The 18615-nt window shown below is 44.9% G+C and overlaps 3 protein-coding genes across 18 annotated transcripts; all 3 read right to left on the bottom strand.

The window, feature by feature from the left end:
* Positions 1 to 449: 449 nt before the first annotated feature.
* Positions 450 to 12176, bottom strand: unc93b1 (unc-93 homolog B1, TLR signaling regulator). 16 transcript variants are annotated; one of them, XR_008757349.1, is made up of 15 exons: positions 11978 to 12176; positions 11411 to 11542; positions 10015 to 10156; positions 9675 to 9828; positions 8446 to 8607; positions 8137 to 8266; positions 7922 to 8015; positions 5421 to 5545; positions 4965 to 5147; positions 4372 to 4645; positions 3922 to 4040; positions 3473 to 3595; positions 2532 to 3175; positions 2400 to 2454; positions 450 to 2366 (listed from the first exon to the last, which is right to left on the bottom strand). XR_008757349.1 is itself a non-coding variant. In XM_055909928.1 (13 exons), the coding sequence occupies exons 1-13, from the start codon at positions 11978 to 11980 to the stop codon at positions 2936 to 2938; spliced, it is 1881 nt and encodes a 626-aa protein (XP_055765903.1). In that variant the 5' UTR covers positions 11981 to 12176; the 3' UTR covers positions 450 to 2935. The 16 variants fall into 16 exon arrangements, 1 of the variants encoding a protein (XP_055765903.1); XR_008757353.1 differs by having other exon boundaries at positions 450 to 2245; positions 2411 to 2454; XR_008757356.1 differs by having other exon boundaries at positions 450 to 1293; positions 1338 to 3175.
* Positions 12177 to 12390: 214 nt separating this feature from the next.
* Positions 12391 to 14764, bottom strand: timm10 (translocase of inner mitochondrial membrane 10 homolog (yeast)). Its single transcript, XM_055909992.1, has 2 exons — positions 14523 to 14764; positions 12391 to 13813 (listed from the first exon to the last, which is right to left on the bottom strand). Exons 1-2 carry the CDS (start codon positions 14591 to 14593, stop codon positions 13621 to 13623), a joined length of 264 nt encoding a protein of 87 aa, XP_055765967.1. The 5' UTR covers positions 14594 to 14764; the 3' UTR covers positions 12391 to 13620.
* A 368-nt stretch (positions 14765 to 15132) lies between these two features.
* Positions 15133 to 18276, bottom strand: LOC129841589 (uncharacterized). Its single transcript, XM_055909959.1, has 2 exons — positions 17018 to 18276; positions 15133 to 16348 (listed from the first exon to the last, which is right to left on the bottom strand). The coding sequence occupies exons 1-2, from the start codon at positions 18093 to 18095 to the stop codon at positions 15993 to 15995; spliced, it is 1434 nt and encodes a 477-aa protein (XP_055765934.1). The 5' UTR covers positions 18096 to 18276; the 3' UTR covers positions 15133 to 15992.
* Positions 18277 to 18615: the final 339 nt, after the last annotated feature.

Raw genomic sequence — 18615 nt, 5'->3', positions numbered from 1 at the left:
TTAATTAGTCAACTAATCATCAAGCCTTTGACTAATTGAACCAGGTGTGCCAATTTAAGGTTAAAAGGAAAATGTGAAACGTCTGGGGAGGCCCAAGGAGAGGGTCAGGAAACTGCCTTAACTCAATGGACAGAAATAATCCAAGAATGACCTCATTGGAGCACACAGAAAGGGGCATACCTCCCCACACCCATGACTTAAAGCTTTTATTACTAGCCTACTAAGGGCTGTGTGGTTTAACAAGAAACAAATTGATTCATATAATACCATATGTGTATATGAAACATAGTCACCTCTCAAACCAACATTTGAGTTAAAAAAAGAGTCATTTTACACTCACAGTGTACCTTTAAATGTATTTGTGTGTGTGTGTTGACTGTATGTACACATTTAGCTGTTGTCATGGAGTCAGCTCATGGGGATCCAAATTAAGATCAAGTCTTATAAAATAAGTGAATGTATTTTTGTTTATTATATATATCTTTACAGCTTTCTTACTGTGTAGGAGTGACTTTTTTATTTAACTAAGCATATAAGGTGTTCACTTTTATGAACTAAGCTCCATGGTGATAATAGTTGGTCTTTGATAACAGAACACCCACATCAAGAGGCACAAAACCAGCTTTATACTCAGAAAACAACTTCAAAACTCACTTCAGTCATAAAAAAAACAATTACAATCAATATATTCTCATTATAATTCATGACTATTATTCAATTTCTTCAAAATCATTGATTGAATAAATTCCTTACAAAAAAACAACATAAAATGTAGGCCACACAAAACACCTGAGCTAGGAACCATGACAACACAGCTGACTAACAATACAATACAGTGATACTGTTGAAACACAAAGGCTGTGTCCCAGATGGCACCTTATTCCCTCTATAGTGCACTACTTTTGACCAGAGCCCTGTATGTACCCTGTCAAAAGTGCCAGTGACGTACCTAACTTCACATATGTTTCAGGTGTCTATACAGTATGGCTGCGTCCGAAATGGCACCCCATTCCCTATATAGTACACTACTCTTGGCCAGAGCCCTAATGGGCCCTGTTCAAAATGAGTGCACCATATAGTAAATAGCGTGCCATTTGGGCCATAACCCATGTGATCGTGCACTAGAGGGAAACTGGTTTATATTTGAAGTGAATAACTGCTTCCATTTTCAAGTGTGTTATGGGAAACCTTCGAAACTGAATTCCTGTCCTTTCTTCATCCTCTTTCGTTCTGTATAAAATACCCCGTTCTTCTCTTTCCTCCAGTACCGCTCTGTTTTATCCTCCTGTACCGCTCTGTTTTATCCTCCTGTACCGCTCTGTTTTATCCTCCTGTACCCCTGTTTTATCCTCCTGTACCGCTCTGTTTTATCCTCCTGTACCGCTCTGTTTTATCCTCCTGTACCCCTGTTTTATCCTCCTGTACCTCTGTTTTATCCTCCTGTACCGCTCTGTTTTATCCTCCTGTACCTCTGTTTCATCCTCCTGTACCGCTCTGTTTTATCCTTCTGTACCGCTCTGTTTTATCCTCCTGTACCGCTCTGTTTTATTCTCCTGTACCGCTCTGTTTTATTCTCCTGTACCGCTCTGTTTTATTCTCCTGTGGATGAACCTCTTCAATTATGACCGGGTTTATTATCTATATATGTCAATCCCCCTCTAGGTGCGTGTCAATAGCCTAGACATACAGTACTGACTGCGTTCCAAATGGGACCTTATTCATAGTGCACAACTTCTGACCAGGGTTAAAGTTCGGGGTCAAAAGTAGGGCACTATGAAGTAAAAAGGGTTAAATTTGAGACACACCCGTTTTGTTTCTTCTTCTGATTCAACTCCTTTCCTTAATCTGCACTGATGTAAGAGAGCTGGACTGGGGAAAGTACCTAGAAGACAGCTAGAGGACAGCTAGAAGATACCTAGAGGACAGCTAGAGGACAGCTAGAGGATAGCTAGAGGACAGCTAGAGGACAGCTAGAGGACAGCTAGAGGACAGCTAGAGGACAGCTAGAGGACACCTAGAGGATACCTAGAGGACAGCTAGAAGACACCTAGAGGACAGCTAGAGGACAGCTAGAGGATACCTAGAGGACAGCTAGAGGATACCTAGAAGACAGCTAGAGGATAGCTAGAATATACCTAGAGGATACATAGAGGACAGCTAGAGGACAGCTAGAGGATACCTAGAGGACAGCTAGAGGACATCTAGAAGATACCTAGAGGACAGCTAGAGGACAGCTAGAGGACAGCTAGAGGATAGCTAGAGGATAGCTAGAGGATAGCTAGAGGATAGCTAGAGGATAGCTAGAGGATAGCTAGAGGATACCTAGAGGACAGCTAGAGGATACCTAGAGGATAGCTAGAGGACAGCTAGAGGACACCTAGAGGACAGCTAGAGGATACCTAGAGGATACCTAGAGGACAGCTAGAGGACAGCTAGAGGACACCTAGAGGACAGCTAGAGGATACCTAGAGGACAGCCAGAGGACAGCTAGAAGATACCTAGAGGACAGCTAGAGGACAGCTAGAAGATACCTAGAGGACAGCTAGAGGATACCTAGAGGACAGCTAGAGGATACCTAGAGGATAGCTAGAGGATGGCTAGAGGATAGCTAGAGGATACCTAGAGGACAGCTAGAGGATACCTAGAGGATAGCTAGAGGACAGCTAGAAGATACCTAGAGGACAGCTAGAGGATAGCTAGAGGACAGCTAGAGGACAGCTAGAGGATAGCTAGAGGACAGCTAGAGGACAGCTAGAGGATAGCTAGAGGACAGCTAGAGGACAGCTAGAAGATACCTAGAGGATACCTAGAAGATACCTAGAGGATACCTAGAGGACAGCTAGAGGATACCTAGAGGACAGCTAGAGGATAGCTAGAGAACACCTAGAGTAGAGGAAATCTCCTCCCTCTTTCTCTATCCCTCTCCCTCTCTCTATCACTCCTTCTCTCTCTCCTCCCTTTCCCCCGCTTGCTCATAATCATCGTCTTGCCTCCTGCGCCGACCCCTAGCCCCTCCCCTCCTCTCCCTGGTCGAATCAGAGCCCTGCGACCCTGCGTCTCCGCCGAAGTCCTCCCTGATCACCTCCTCCTGCGTCTCTTCATCATCATTCTCATCACTCTCCTCCGTGTTTGACTCGTCTGAGTTTTCCTCCTCCAGGTAACGATAACCTTTAACCTGAGGAGAAAGTGACATGGTCAACATTATATTACATTACATTACCGACCAAACATGTCAATTGATGACTTTGTGTCATTATCGAAGATACTTGATATTGCTCTTTAATTGTCTAAATTGCCAATGCCAAACCTTAAACAAAGACTGTTTCATTTCAATGTTCTGTTTTGCTTGTCTTTATCAAATGACTAGTGAAGGTGATATGTGATATTTGCTCTTTTCTCTCCAGCCAAATGGTATTTTAAAGAAAAAAAATGCAAAAACACAGCAAAAAGTGAACAGATTGTGATAGGTTACCTTGTGTTTGGGGCGGGGAATGCGAGGCAGTCTGAAAGGCATGTTCTTGGCCAGGCGTCGCTCCATCGTCCAATAGCAGAAGCATGCCAGCAGCAAGATGACCAATAGAATGGAGAGTTTGGCCTGAGGAGGAGGGACCAGGAATGAGAAGGAGAGAAAGAGAGGAGTGAAATAAGCACTTTAAATTAATCGTTTTTACACTTTTTCTAACACACGGACACACACACGGGGACACACACACAGGGACACACGGACACACACGGAGTCACACACAGACACACGGGGACACAGACAGACACACGGGGACACAGACAGACACGCACAGGGACATACACGGGGACACACACGGACATGGACACACACGGGCATGGACACACACGGGCATGGACACACACAGACATACGGGGACAAACATGGACATGGGGACACACACGGGGACACACACATACCCTCATGATGAGTCCAGTCCACAGGTAGACTATGAAGATGGCGATAGCCTGCCACCAGTGGTAGATGGTGTAGACAAAGTCCAGTCTCTCTTTATCTTCATACAACATACCCAGGAGAACTGACAGACACGGAGAGAGAGAGAGAGACAGTGGAGAGTGGGGGGTAGAGGGGGGGGGTAGATAGAAAGAGAGCGAGAGAGAGAGGAGGGGGGGGGGGGGGGAGAGAGAGAGTGAGAGAGGAGGGCAGTGGAGAGGGGGGTAGAGAGAGAAAGGGGAGGTGGAGAGGGGGAGAAGGAGATAGGTGGAGGGGAGGAAGATATGAGAGAGAGGAGACATAAATGTTGGAACTTATTAAGTCTGAACTGGAAAAGAACAATACTTTTCCAACTAGGAAATAAAAGATTACAGTGTGTGTGTGTGTGTGTGTCTAATCATAGTACTAAAACTCACTGCTGAGTCCAGTCTTATTCAATGCAGACCCCATTCCCCAGAGGGCGATCACCACCAGCAGGTAAGGCAGTTGATCAGGTGAGCGTGGAGCCGGGGACCAGAACAGCAGGAACACCAGCAGAGGAGCGTGGATCACAGCGCCCCCTAGCAGAGAGACGTAGCGTGGCAGCCTGAGGAGGGACAGGGACAGGCAGGAGAACAGGGAGCAGGACAGACCATAGACCATCACCAGGAGATACAGCCACTCCAGACCCACCGTACACACACCATACGACTGGGATGGGGGAGACATGAGGGTAGATTAGAGGAGAGACAAAGACAGGGAACGTAGGAGAAAGGGGGGGTGAACAGGACAGATGAGTGAGTGAGTGAGTGAGTGAGAAAAAGAAAGTGAGCAAGAGAGAAAGAGCACGAGCGAGAGAGAGGATAGAGGATAGAGGAGAGAGCTAGATTGAGCATCATGAATATAGCTGCACTCCAGCAGAATCTATGTCTACACTATGTAAAGTGACACAGTTGGTTTGTGAAAGCTACATGGACAACATTCAGACTCCAGCTACTACAGTTACTAAAGGACTTCTTGTAATGACTACCAGAGTGAGTCCGGTGACAGAGAAGAGTGCGTCCAGTCCACTGTAGATGAAGAAGGGGATGAGGAGTCTCAGCCTGTAGTCTCTCAGGTGTTTGAAGGGCAACTGGAAGATGTTCCCCCAGCCGATACTCCTCAGATCGATCTCCTCTGTAGGGCGGTACGCAGCCCCGCACACCGCCAGGAACTATGGGTAAAACACAGTGAAGGACTGTGGGAAAGCCAGCAATGGACTCTGGGTAATTGTATTGGGTGTTGTATTGGGGTGTTGTATTGATTGTTGGGTGTAATAAAGCTAGGTTTTTAGGATGATCATTTTAGGTACTTGTGTACACACGTGTCTTTGCCTGTGTGTGTGTGTGTGTGTGTGTGTGTGTGTGTGTGTGTGTGTGTGTGTGTGTGTGTGTGTGTGTGTGTGTGTGTGTGTGTGTGTGTGTGTGTGTGTGTGTGTGTGTCTTACGATGATCATGGAGAGGAAGGCGGCCCCCATGAGAACACTCTCCACCTGGATGAGCAGCAGGGAGCGAGGGAGGTGCTTCAGGACGGTCCTGTTGAAACCAACAATCATACCACTGCCCTCCGCACCTGGGGAGGGGGAGGAGTTATTAAAACCACCAATCATACCACTGCCCTCCGCACCTGGGGAGGGGGAGGAGTTATTAAAACCACCAATCATACCACTGCCCTCCGCACCTGGGGAGGGGGAGGAGTTATTAAAACCACCAATCATACCACTGCCCTCCGCACCTGGGGAGGGGGAGGAGTTATTAAAACCACCAATCATACCACTGCCCTCCGCACCTGGGGAGGGGGAGGAGTTATTAAAACCACCAATCATACCACTGCCCTCCGCACCTGGGGAGGGGGAGGAGTTATTAAAACCACCAATCATACCACTGCCCTCCGCACCTGGGGAGGGGGAGGAGTTATTAAAACCACCAATCATACCACTGTCCTCTGAACCCAATAAAGAGAGAGGGATAAAGAAAGTGATGAAACAAAACCTGTATTTTTTTTAAACCATTGATCAGAGAGAGAGAGAGAGAGAGAGGAGTGGGGAGGGGGGATGAGAGAGATTGAGGTGCACGAAAACAATGCTATTAAAGATCATGCTTCTCCTCTGAGAGTCAGGGTGAGGAAATGGAAGTTAATAACAGACTACTGGTCAGTTTACCACAGTGTTTAACGTTGTACAGATAATGGTCAGTTTACCACAGTGTTTAACATTGTACAGATAATGGTCAGTTTACCACAGTGTTTAACATTGTACAGATCATAACAGACTACTGGTCAGTTTACCACAGTGTTTAACGTTGTACAGATAATGGTCAGTTTACCACAGTGTTTAACATTGTACAGATAATGGTCAGTTTACCACAGTGTTTAACATTGTACAGATCATAACAGACTACTGGTCAGTTTACCACAGTGTTTAACATTGTACAGATAATGGTCAGTTTACCACAGTGTTTAACATTGTACAGATAATGGTCAGTTTACCACAGTGTTTAACATTGTACAGATAATGGTCAGTTTACCACAGTGTTTAACATTGTACAGATAATGGTCAGTTTACCACAGTGTTTAACATTGTACAGATAATGGTCAGTTTACCACAGTGTTTAACATTGTACAGATAATGGTCAGTTTACCACAGTGTTTAACATTGTACAGATAATGGTCAGTTTACCACAGTGTTTAACATTGTACAGATAATGGTCAGTTTACCACAGTGTTTAACATTGTACAGATAATGGTCAGTTTACCACAGTGTTTAACATTGTACAGATCATAACAGACTACTGGTCAGTTTACCACAGTGTTTAACATTGTACAGATCATAACAGACTACTGGTCAGTTTACCACAGTGTTTAACGTTGTACAGATAATGGTCAGTTTACCACAGTGTTTAACATTGTACAGATAATGGTCAGTTTACCACAGTGTTTAACATTGTACAGATCATAACAGACTACTGGTCAGTTTACCACAGTGTTTAACGTTGTACAGATAATGGTCAGTTTACCACAGTGTTTAACATTGTACAGATAATGGTCAGTTTACCACAGTGTTTAACATTGTACAGATAATGGTCAGTTTACCACAGTGTTTAACATTGTACAGATCATAACAGACTACTGGTCAGTTTACCACAGTGTTTAACATTGTACAGATAATGGTCAGTTTACCACAGTGTTTAACATTGTACAGATAATGGTCAGTTTACCACAGTGTTTAACATTGTACAGATAATGGTCAGTTTACCACAGTGTTTAACATTGTACAGATAATGGTCAGTTTACCACAGTGTTTAACATTGTACAGATAATGGTCAGTTTACCACAGTGTTTAACATTGTACAGATAATGGTCAGTTTACCACAGTGTTTAACATTGTACAGATAATGGTCAGTTTACCACAGTGTTTAACATTGTACAGATAATGGTCAGTTTACCACAGTGTTTAACATTGTACAGATAATGGTCAGTTTACCACAGTGTTTAACATTGTACAGATCATAACAGACTACTGGTCAGTTTACCACAGTGTTTAACATTGTACAGATAATGGTCAGTTTACCACAGTGTTTAACATTGTACAGATAATGGTCAGTTTACCACAGTGTTTAACATTGTACAGATAATGGTCAGTTTACCACAGTGTTTAACGTTGTACAGTGTGTGGTCAGTTTACCACAGTGTTTAACGTTGTACAGTGTGTGGTCAGTTTACCACAGTGTTTAACATTGTACAGATAATGGTCAGTTTACCACAGTGTTTAACATTGTACAGATAATGGTCAGTTTACCACAGTGTTTAACATTGTACAGATAATGGTCAGTTTACCACAGTGTTTAACATTGTACAGATAATGGTCAGTTTACCACAGTGTTTAACTTTGTACAGATAATGGTCAGTTTACCACAGTGTTTAACTTTGTACAGATAATGGTCAGTTTACCACAGTGTTTAACGTTGTACAGTGTGTGGTTGTAGTCACTCAGGAACTGCTGGAGGAAGATGCGCTGGGGGAACTCTGCAAACACCAGGCTGAGCTGAGAGACACACAGAGAAACACAGCCAGACATCAGGATCCTCACACACCAACACACAAAAGGCAATGCTTAACCCATATCCCTCGCTGACTGACAAGTGACTCGACCAATGGCAACATACATGGAAAATGATGAAGAACACGGATTGGAAGATGATGACATAGCGATGACACGCCCCCTTGGGTAGTTTCTTCTGTTCCTGAACGTGATCCTCCTTATAGTTGACGTACTCGTAGTACTGTTGTGCCATCCTGAGTGTGTGAGAGAGACAGACGATAAAATACAGAGTGATTAACACTACGTAGCAAAACACAACACTACATATCACTGCATAACACAACATAAACACTGCAACCCGTACGAGCGAGCTATAAATGTATTCTGGTCTGTGTGACGTTGATGTGTGTGTCTCCATTCTCCACTTCCTAACCTTGTGATGTAGTTCCCTAATGACGCCCACAGCGGGACAATGGCTGCACCAATGGCCACAGCCGATGGTACCAGTGTGTAGTATCGCTCCCAGTAATTGGTTGAGACGAAGAGAGCGTAAATTCCACTGGCCAGAAACATCATCCACTTGGTGCCCAGAAACCTGAAAGAGAGAGAGAGAGAGTGAAAGAGAGAGAGATACGATAGAGCGAGAGGATAGAGAGAGAGAGAGAGAGAGAGAGGATAGAGAGGAGAGAGAGAGGATAAAGAGAGGATAGAGCGAGAGGAGAGAGAGAGAGATGATAGTGAGAGGATAGAGAGAGAGCGAGAGAGAGGATCGAGAGAGAGCAAAATGATAGAGGATAGAGAGAGCGAGAGAGGATAGAGAGAGAGGATAGAGAGAGAGAGCGAGAGGAGAGAGGATAGAGAGGAGAGAGAGGATAGAGAGAGAGCGAGAGGAGAGAGGATAGAGAGAGAGCGAGAGGAGAGAGGATAGAGAGAGGAGAGTGAGGATAAAGACAGAGAGCGAGAGGAGAGAGGATAGAGAGAGAGGAGAAGGGCGAGAGAGGAGAGGATAGAGAGGATAGAGAGAGAGCGAGAGGAGAGAGGATAGAGAGGAGACACAGAATAGAGAGAGAGAGAGGAGAGAGAAAGAATGAGAAGAAAGTAGGAGTATGTGTGTATAGCTGGTGAGTATGAGGGTGTATAACAGGCCGATGATAGGTGTATATATATATATAGTATACCTGATGAGTATGGGGGTGTATAACAGGCCTATGATAGGTGTATGTATATATAGTATACCTGATGAGTATGGGGGTGTATAACAGGCCTATGATAGGTGTATGTATATATATATAGTATACCTGATGAGTATGGGGGTGTATAACAGGCCTATGATAGGTGTATATATATATATATAGTATACCTGATGAGTATGGGGGTGTATAACAGGCCTATGATAGGTGTATGTATATATATATATAGTATACCTGATGAGTATGGGGGTGTATAACAGGCCTATGATAGGTGTATATATATATATAGTATACCTGATGAGTATGGGGGTGTATAACAGGCCTATGATAGGTGTATATATATATTGTATACCTGATGAGTATGGGGGTGTATAACAGGCCTATGATGGGTGTATATATATATAGTATACCTGATGAGTATGGGGGTGTATAACAGGCCTATGATAGGTGTACGTATATATATATAGTATACCTGATGAGTATGGGGGTGTATAACAGGCCTATGATGGGTGTAACGTTGATCCCCATCAGCATCTTCTTGTCAATGTCCTCCAGACCCAGGTTACCATACTTCACCTCCCTGTACGTCTCATCATAGTGGAGGATCAGCTGCATCTGCAACAGGCCTGCAGACACACACACACACATATATATATAAATGAATACATGACACACACAAAACATGCACAAAATGGAATACAGGCATATATGAATAAAATTGACAGAGACACACAGACAGACGGACAAGACAGGCAAGACAGTCAGTCAGACAGTCAGTCAGTCAGATAGACAGAGAGACCGACAGGTGTTACCCATGTAGACACTGTATATAATCATGCCCCCGACGCTGGCCCCCAGGACGTTCTTCACCACGCCCAGCTTCTTCCTCCTGTAATACTTCTTCTCCTCCTCTTCCTCATCGTACTCCGGCTGGGGGCCCAGGAACTCCTCCATCTGGGGAAGGGGTGAGGAGAGAGAGACAGAGAGAGGTGAAGGGAGTGGGAGAGAGAGACAGGTGAAGGGAAGGGGAGAGTGGGGACAGGGGAGGGGAGGGGAGAGGGAGAGAGAGAGATGTGAAGGGAGGGGGAGAGGGGGGACAGGGGAGGGAGAGAGAGAGAGGTGAAGGGAGGGGGGGAGAGAGGTGAAGGGAGGGAGAGAGGGGGAGGGGGAGAGAGAGAGAGAGAGAGAGAGAGAGAGAGAGAGAGAGAGAGACAGGTGAAGGGAGGGGGAGAGGGGGGACAGGGGTGGGAGAGAGAGGTGAAGGGAGGGGGAGAGGGGGGACAGGGGAGGGGAGAGGGAGAGAGGTGAAGGGAGGGGGAGAGGGGGGAGAGGGGAGGGGAGAGGGAGAAAGAGAGAGGTGAAGGGAGGGGGGGAGAGAGAGAGGTGAAGGGAGGGAGAGAGGGGGGACAGGGGAGGGGGAGAGGGAGAGAGTTGAAGGGAGGGGGAGAGGGGGGAGAGGGGAGGGGAGAGGGAGAAAGAGAAAGAGAGAGGTGAAGGGTGGGGGGGGAGAGAGAGAGAGAGGTGAAGGGAGGGGGGAGAGGGAGAGAGAGGTGAAGGGAGGGGGAGAGGGAGAGAGAGGTGAAGGGAGGGGGGAGAGGGAGAGAGAGGTGAAGGGAGGGGGGAGAAGGAGAGAGAGAGAGGTGAAGGGAGGGGGGAGAGGGAGAGAGAGAGAGGTGAAGGGAGGGGGGAGAGGGAGAGAGAGGTTAAGGGAGGGGGAGAGGGAGAGAGAGGTGAAGGGAGGGGGAGAGGGAGAGAGAGGTGAAGGGAGGGGGGAGAGGGAGAGAGAGGTGAAGGGAGGGGGAGAGGGAGAGAGAGGTGAAGGGAGGGGGGAGAGGGAGAGAGGTGAAGGGAGGGGGGAGAGGGAGAGAGAGAGGTGAAGGGAGGGGGGGGAGAGGGAGAGAGAGAGGTGAAGGGAGGGGGGGAGAGGTGAAGGGAGGGGGGAGAGGGAGAGAGAGAGAGGTGAAGGGAGGGGGGAGAGGGAGAGAGAGGTGAAGGGAGGGAAATACAGGGTTGTTAGTGTTGTAGTTATCATTTTTTATAATTTCATTTTTTATAATTTCAGAGAATAACTAATAAGACAAGAGAGCACACTAGCATAACAAACCAAAAAAGTGTGGAATGCTCCTTAAAAATGACAGGATATTGCATTGTAAACATCGGTAGCAAAATTGAAAAAAATGTATTTTCATGGTTTTTTTCACACAACACCTGTCCTTGAATATTCCCCTGAGGACCGTCGGGTAACAGGTCGTCAATGTTAATGTCGCCATTAGGGGGCGCAACAGGCGACTCCGCCACAGCCTCACGGTACACGTTCTCTTCCGCGTCGGCCTCCGCCATCTGTCGGACGATACAGAGAACAGCAAGTAAGCACATGAAAATTGAAATTCTTTTGACACTTCAATGAAAATAGACTACTAATGAAATACGATGTAATAAACGTGTAAAAATGACGTTTTAACCATGGGGGAATTTGGTTGAGTTGAGCACAGTAGCTTGCTGCTTCATGATCAATCATTCAAAGATCAAAGAAATAAGAAATACAACTATTATTCCATTATCAAAGCACACATATACGTTAATAATTAGATGCATTAAAACGTTTTTGACTTCTAAAACAGTGTGACCAATAAGAACACCATTTTAAATAGTGACCATCTACAATGGCGGACAATACTGCTAACTTGAATATATACATATTTATGAAAACAAACCTTTAAATTTCAAAGTCGTATAAAATACGAGAGTGCGATTCAATACATGCAATACACTCACCATTATTGTGTCGGGATCGGCGTCGTTCTGTCGCACTTCAGGGCTTTTGTATTGCCATGTGCACGAATAAAACTGCGTATTCTTTCTTGGTACCCCGTCGCGTACTACTGTACTTGAGCTTCTCCTTTCTGGTGCTAAAGCTCAGATCCCAAATTAAAACTTTCATTAGGGAAACGAAACTCCGCTGTGTGCTCACTTCCTCTTTTTAACCCTTTCCATAATGTCTTAAAGCTACAGAGCATTTTTAGTTTTACGTTGTATTAGATTGTCTTAAAAGCTAGAGTATATTTCGTTTTAAGTTGTATGTACGGGATACGCATGTATACATCGTCCTACAAAATGTAGGTTCCATCTCGAAAAAGCAACGTGCAGTGCATTGACTGCGCTTGTGTGTTATAAAGTCAATATGACCCTTGAAATTGACAGTTGATTTTATTTGCAATGGGAGGGTGGTTTCAAGAAACTGAGAGAAAAGTCATACAAGTCTAAGTAAAACATGTTTGAGATTGAACACCTTATTTTCCTGCAATGTTTAACATTGAATAAGGCTATACATCCCAAATGGCACCCTATTCCCTATATAGTGCACTACTCCTGACCAAGGACCATAGTGCTCTGGTCAAAAATAGTGCACTACATAGGAAAAAGGGTGCCATTTGGAACATAAATATAAGTACAGTGTTATTGTATTACTGTGAAGAAAATACAGTGTAGAATGCATAACTAAAATATATACTATAACGATATTTATTCAGATTTAAAACGACAAACAAAAAAAGGTTTCTAAAATGTCACAAAAGAAAACTTTGTACAACATTTGTACAGTTTCAACATGAAGAAAATACAAAGCAAATGAACAAACTGAGGTGGGTCAAAATGTAAAGAAATGGCTCATATAGGCATGGTCCTGGTATTGACTACAGCAGTGTCTCCATCTATTCCTCCAGGACAAGGGCCCGTACTCATCAAGCCTAGATCAGCACTCCTACTCTGAGACACTAGGGATATGAGCTCAACGGGTGCCCTTCAGCAGTTGAGACAGGTGTATTAGTCCAGGTGTATTAGTCCAGGGCTAGAGCAAAAAGGCGCACCTCCCAGTGTCCCCCTAAGAAATGGCTTGAAGAATACTGCACTATGGAACACTGAAAGCGTTTTATTAAACATTATTGGAGGATTTCTCAATTCATCATCACTTTTGACACGCCCACATAACTAAAAAAGGGCCAAGCTGCAACCAGTTTCCCTAGTTACACACGATGCAGAAAAAGTACTGATTGGCTGAACATAAAATAGGTAATAATGCATATTAGTGTCTTTGCTGTGGTAAAAAAAAGAAATTATCTTGGCTCAAACCACAAGTACAACCACTTCACACAAAACAGGCTTCATCCATCCCAATGTCCGCTCCACAACGTAATCACAAACAAACCTTCCTTACAAGCACCTTGCTCTTCAAACACACCCTACCCACTCTGGACAGCAACTCCATCCCCTCCATAATTGCCATGTTTTTTTTAAAACCCACCCCATCACTCCATCCCACCCTATCGCTCTCCCTCTCTACCCCGCCCCCCCCCTTGCACAGAAAGCATAGTAACCCTAGCACTAACCCACCCCCATCCCTCCCTAAAAATATATATATATTATTGTCCAATAGCGTTCTTCCTCATCATCTCCTCGTCCTGAACGGAGAGCTCGGTGAGCTTGCGGCCCAGCCTCTCGTGTAGATCCAGGTACTTGGCCACACAGCGGTCCAGACAAACCGCCTCCCCTTTAGACAGTTCCGCCTCCTTGTAGTGGGGGGGCACGCACTTCCTGTGGCACGCGTTGGTCATCCTGCGAGGAGGAAGATGGAGAGAAAGAAGAGGGCATTAAGACATTGTAGGTTACGATAATGATGAGGGCTGTATCTCAAGTGTCTTTTCCTTTTTTCCTTGTCAAAACCTTAAAGGCAAGAGAGGAATGTCAGGAGAGCATTGGGATGAGATCTCCCCCAGTGCTCTCCTCGCTTCCCTCAGATGTTTTGAGAACAAGGAGAGGAGACATCATGCGAGGAATCAAAATCTCCATGTATGTGCAAGGTCATAGAACACGTCATTCTGATTATGTTATGAAAAGTCAATGTGTGCGTGCACTCCTAGCTGGCAACATAACTAGCTAGCTAAATCAATTCCATTTGAATGGGCTCTCAATAACATGACTTACTTAACTAGAGATGGTCTTCCCTTTGTTTTTGCTTATGCATGTACAGCAATGTAGTCGAGTGTGTGCGTTATGAAAGAGTACTCTATTCTAAATCGATTGATTTGGTCTGACGTTCAGTAGCACGATAACTAGCTAACGCTATAAAGCTAACTAGCTTGAGAATCCATCTAACATGATGCTTTTATCTGACCACCAAAAGCTAAACACAATAGTGAAAATTAGCTGGCTAGCTACATGCAAATGCAGCCTGTTACACTGTAATTAGCACATTCTAGCATTTCAGTGGAGAAAGGACGTTAACAAGCTAGCTAACATTCCATTGCTAGTTAGCCAGTCTTACCGATTGTACATATCAGCCATCATTTCCACTTCCAGTTCCGCCGCCAGTTGCTGTGCTTTCTCTGGGTCCATGTCTGCGTTGTGCCCGCTCCAGACCGTACTCTCTCCAAAATCGAACCGTCCAAATGACCACTCTCAGCGGCCAACAAACACACCCGACCACCGGCTTATTTAACCTTCAGATTAAGGAATACACGTGCGTTGTTCCTTCCCTCTCAAGAACTACTTCCGCTGTCAATAAAGTTGCGCATTCAAACAGCTGTCAAATCAATGGGACAGTTTTTAATATTTTGCCAATGCATCTTTGACCCTTTTCTTTTACCTCATGATTGACACAATACATCTGATAAGAAAATATTTCTGTAAACTATTTACAGGAACCCTACATATCCTGCCATGTTCAGTGAGAAATTGTTCAAGGGAGGTAGAAAATAATAATGCATTGTTAAAGTATTGGGACTAGATCTCCTAGACAGCACGTGACAGTCCATTCTCATTATGGCCCCAACAGAACATCAAACAAACTCATTTTTGTTTGAACAAGGATGGCTTGACTGGGAGGCTAGAACATTGTAATTTAATGTGAGCAAACATTGAGCATGAGTACAACATTGAGCATAGTAGGCAAAGTTAAATGTTTACTTCAATAGCTAGGTTTAAGCAAATACAAAATGACCATGCTTGAGAAAACAAATCTATTGGACAGCTGTGGTCAAGAAAGACATTTTAATACAACAAAATTATTATATTTAAATGACAGGCCTTTGGCTTTCTTTCTAATTTACAAAGTTATACAAACAATGAATATACAAATAAAGAACTTGTCAAAAGTGGCAGATAAACATATTTAAGTGCTTCTGATTGGACACTGACTGACTGATTCTGAAGGTACAAAAAATAACCAGCATGAACACCAGGGCCCAGTATTCACCAAGCGTCTCAGAGTAGGCCCTGTTATTCATTATGACTTAAAAGGCTAAACTGATCTGAGATCTGCACTCGTACCCTGAGAAGCTGTCAATACGGGCCCTGTAATGTAACAAAAGAGTAGCTGCGTTTGCCGAGTCTCTAGTCTAGGGCTCATAAGGCACTCTGCTGAAGAACAGTACAACAAAAACAACAACAAAATCACAATCAACAAAGGTTGGGGTTTTTATACAGCGAGACTCACCCTCATTTTGTGAGTTAGTCTCATCAAGTCAGTGTGGAAGGTTGGGGCTGCTCTGATAGTTAACAGTGTGGAGAGGAGGAGCAGGGAGGTTGCTTAGGAACGCTAGCCTTTCTTCTCAAGTACACACTGTTTAGAATCTGTTGCAAATAATAAACGTTTCCAATGAAGAACACACACATGCAAAGCTAGCCTTTATGTTGAAGAATACACATTTGCGTTCTCCAATGGCAACGTTGTATTATTATTTTTTTTAAATTATGGATTCTAAATTAACACGTCCCTAAGAGTACACCATCCCACTTAGTCTGTTTCCTCTCCCATCACGTCTATCTCGTCTTCCTCGGTCAGTTCTGTGACGCCTTGCTCAAGCCCCGCCCCCCACACTCTTGGTCGCACGTCCGGCGACCACTCAAGAACATCCACCTCCACGTCCTCTTCCTCCTCTGGCTCCCAGCTTCCTGTTGACCCTGTGGTGACCCTTTGTGATGTCAGCGTGGAAGGCTCTGCCTCCAGAGGGGTCGGGATACTCACGTCGGCAGCGGTCGCCATTTTGATTTTCTGAGGGAGATGGATGTGGTTGTGGGTGATGCCTCTGAAGCTGGCCATGGTGGAACTCGCTTGGTCCACTTCTCTGGCACCGGGAACCTCCTGCCAAGCTACGAATAAAGAAACCCAGAGTAAACATTTAAAAGATGTAACATAATTGAGACATTTTAATCTAGTTTGAGCTTAAATAATGAAAAGTAACTGCCAGTACTACACTGAGTGTACAAAACATTAGGAACACCTGCTCTTTCCATGACAGACTGACCAGGTGAAAGCTATGAACCCTTATTGATGTCATCTGTTAAATCCACTTCAAAATCAGTGTAGATGAAGGGGAGGAGACCAGGTTAAAGAAGGATTTTTAAGCCTTGAGACAATTGAGATATGGATTGTGTATGTGTGCCATTCAGAGGGTGAATGGGCAAGACAATATAAGTGCCTTTGAACGGGGTATGGTAGTATGTGCCAGGCACCGGTTTGAATGTGTCAAAACAGCAGCGCTGCTGGGTTTTTCAAGCTCAACAGCTTCCCGTGTGTATTAAGAATGGTCCACCACCCAAAGGACATCCAGCCAACTTGACAACTGTGGGAAGCATTGGAGTCAACATTGGTCTAGCATCCCTGTGGATCATTTGACACCTTGTAGAGTCCATGCCCCAACAAATTGAGGCTGTTCTAAGGGTGCAACTCAATATTAGGAAAGGTGTCCCTCGTGTTTTGTACACTCAGTGTACATTTCCCTCAAAATTGAAAATTAATTCAGGTTCAAATTGATTTACCTGCATCAGGATACATCGTTGGACCCATTTCCTCTACATCTATCTCCTCCTCTTCACCACTCACTTCCTCAGTCCCGACGTAGCCCAACGTCTGGTGGACCTCATCAACCACATCCAACTCCTCGCTGGAGATCTCCATCTCCAAATACCCATCCTCCATTTTCTCCTCCACCTCTTGGATGATCACACTTCTCCTATACGCCTCCACCACGGATCCTTTTCCTTTTTCCGTCTTCTTGTTTGTCTCTGTAGACGAGTCTGTTTCCCTCTCTCTGTTCTTCTTGGTAACCAGATCTCTTCCTTCCTTGTTGCCTTTGTCGGTCCGTTGAGGATCCACCATTTCCTTTGTCCTTGTCATCGATAACATTGATAAGGTAGCCAGCTCCTCTTGGAGTTCCAAAAAGTCTCCTGACGCATCCACGTTTTCCCCGACTAAAAGGTTTTCTGTGTTCTCAAAATGTTCTCTATCCTCAACGTTTTCTCTTTCAGTCTCTTTGTAGATGAGATCTTGATACTCTGTCTCCTGTCCACAAGCGCTGCTGTTGTGTCCTCCATCTTTTTCCTCTGGATGGTCGCTCTCTGTTCGGTTGGTCTGATCGTAATTTTCAAAGGTTGGTCGAATGGCTGACTCTCTTTCTAGAGACTGGGAAGAACTTATGTTTTTGTTCATCAGTCTTGATTCATTTTGACCGCTGTCACTTTCATTGGGTTTCAATAATTTTCTTTTACTTTGTTTCTGTCCTTCAGTTTCACTTTCTTTTGTCTCCTTGCTTTTGGTGGACTTCCTCGTCTTTTGGTGCCTGTGCTTCAGGAGTTCTTGGAACTTCTTGAGAGACACAGTGGGTGCCCGACCCTTGGAGGGGGTCCGCTTGACAGCAGGGGGTCTCAATTGGTCTCTGTCTGATTCAGTCTCTCCAGATCTTTCTGGACTGGAGTTCTGTGGCTGACCAGACGGCTGGGGTTGCAGAATGGTTCCGGTTCCAATCCCTGAACAGTTGGCAGGAACTTGCTCTTCATGGGTACTGGGCGAAGTTGTCTGCGAGCTAGGCTTCTGAACAACTGTTTTAGATTTAGACATCACAGGTAGTCTCTGGAACAACTCTGCTCTCTCTCCTTTGCCATGTCCCTCCCTGAGCTTAACCCTTTTCCTGCACTTCTTTCGCTTATCGTCCTTTCCCTGTGGTTCCCCTCCTCCTTTTTCCTTTACCTGTGGTTCTCCTTTTTCCTTTACCTGTGGTTCTCCTCCTTTCTCCTTTACCTGAGGTGGTTCTCCTCCTTTCTCCTTTACCTGAGGTGGTTCTCCTCCTTTCTCCTTTACCTGAGGTTCTCTTCCATTCTCCTTTCTCTGCGGTTCTCTTCCATTCTTCTTTCTCTGCGGTTCTCCTCTTTCCTTTCCCTGCGGTTCTCCTCTTTCCTTTCCCTGCAGTTCTCCTCTTTCCTTTCCCTGCGGTTCTCCTCCTCCTCTTTCCTTTCCCTGCAGTCCTCCTCCTCCTCTTTCCTTTCCCTGCAGTTCTCCTCCTCCTCTTTCCTTTCCCTGCGGTTCTCCTCCTCCTCTTTCCTTTCCCTGCGGTTCTCCTCCTCCTCTTTCCTTTCCCTGC

The sequence above is a fragment of the Salvelinus fontinalis genome, chromosome 42 (assembly GCF_029448725.1).
Source record: "Salvelinus fontinalis isolate EN_2023a chromosome 42, ASM2944872v1, whole genome shotgun sequence".
Lineage (NCBI taxonomy): Eukaryota > Metazoa > Chordata > Actinopteri > Salmoniformes > Salmonidae > Salvelinus > Salvelinus fontinalis.
The sequence above is the reverse complement of the archived record's forward strand: the minus strand, read 5'-3'. Positions and strand labels throughout refer to the sequence as shown.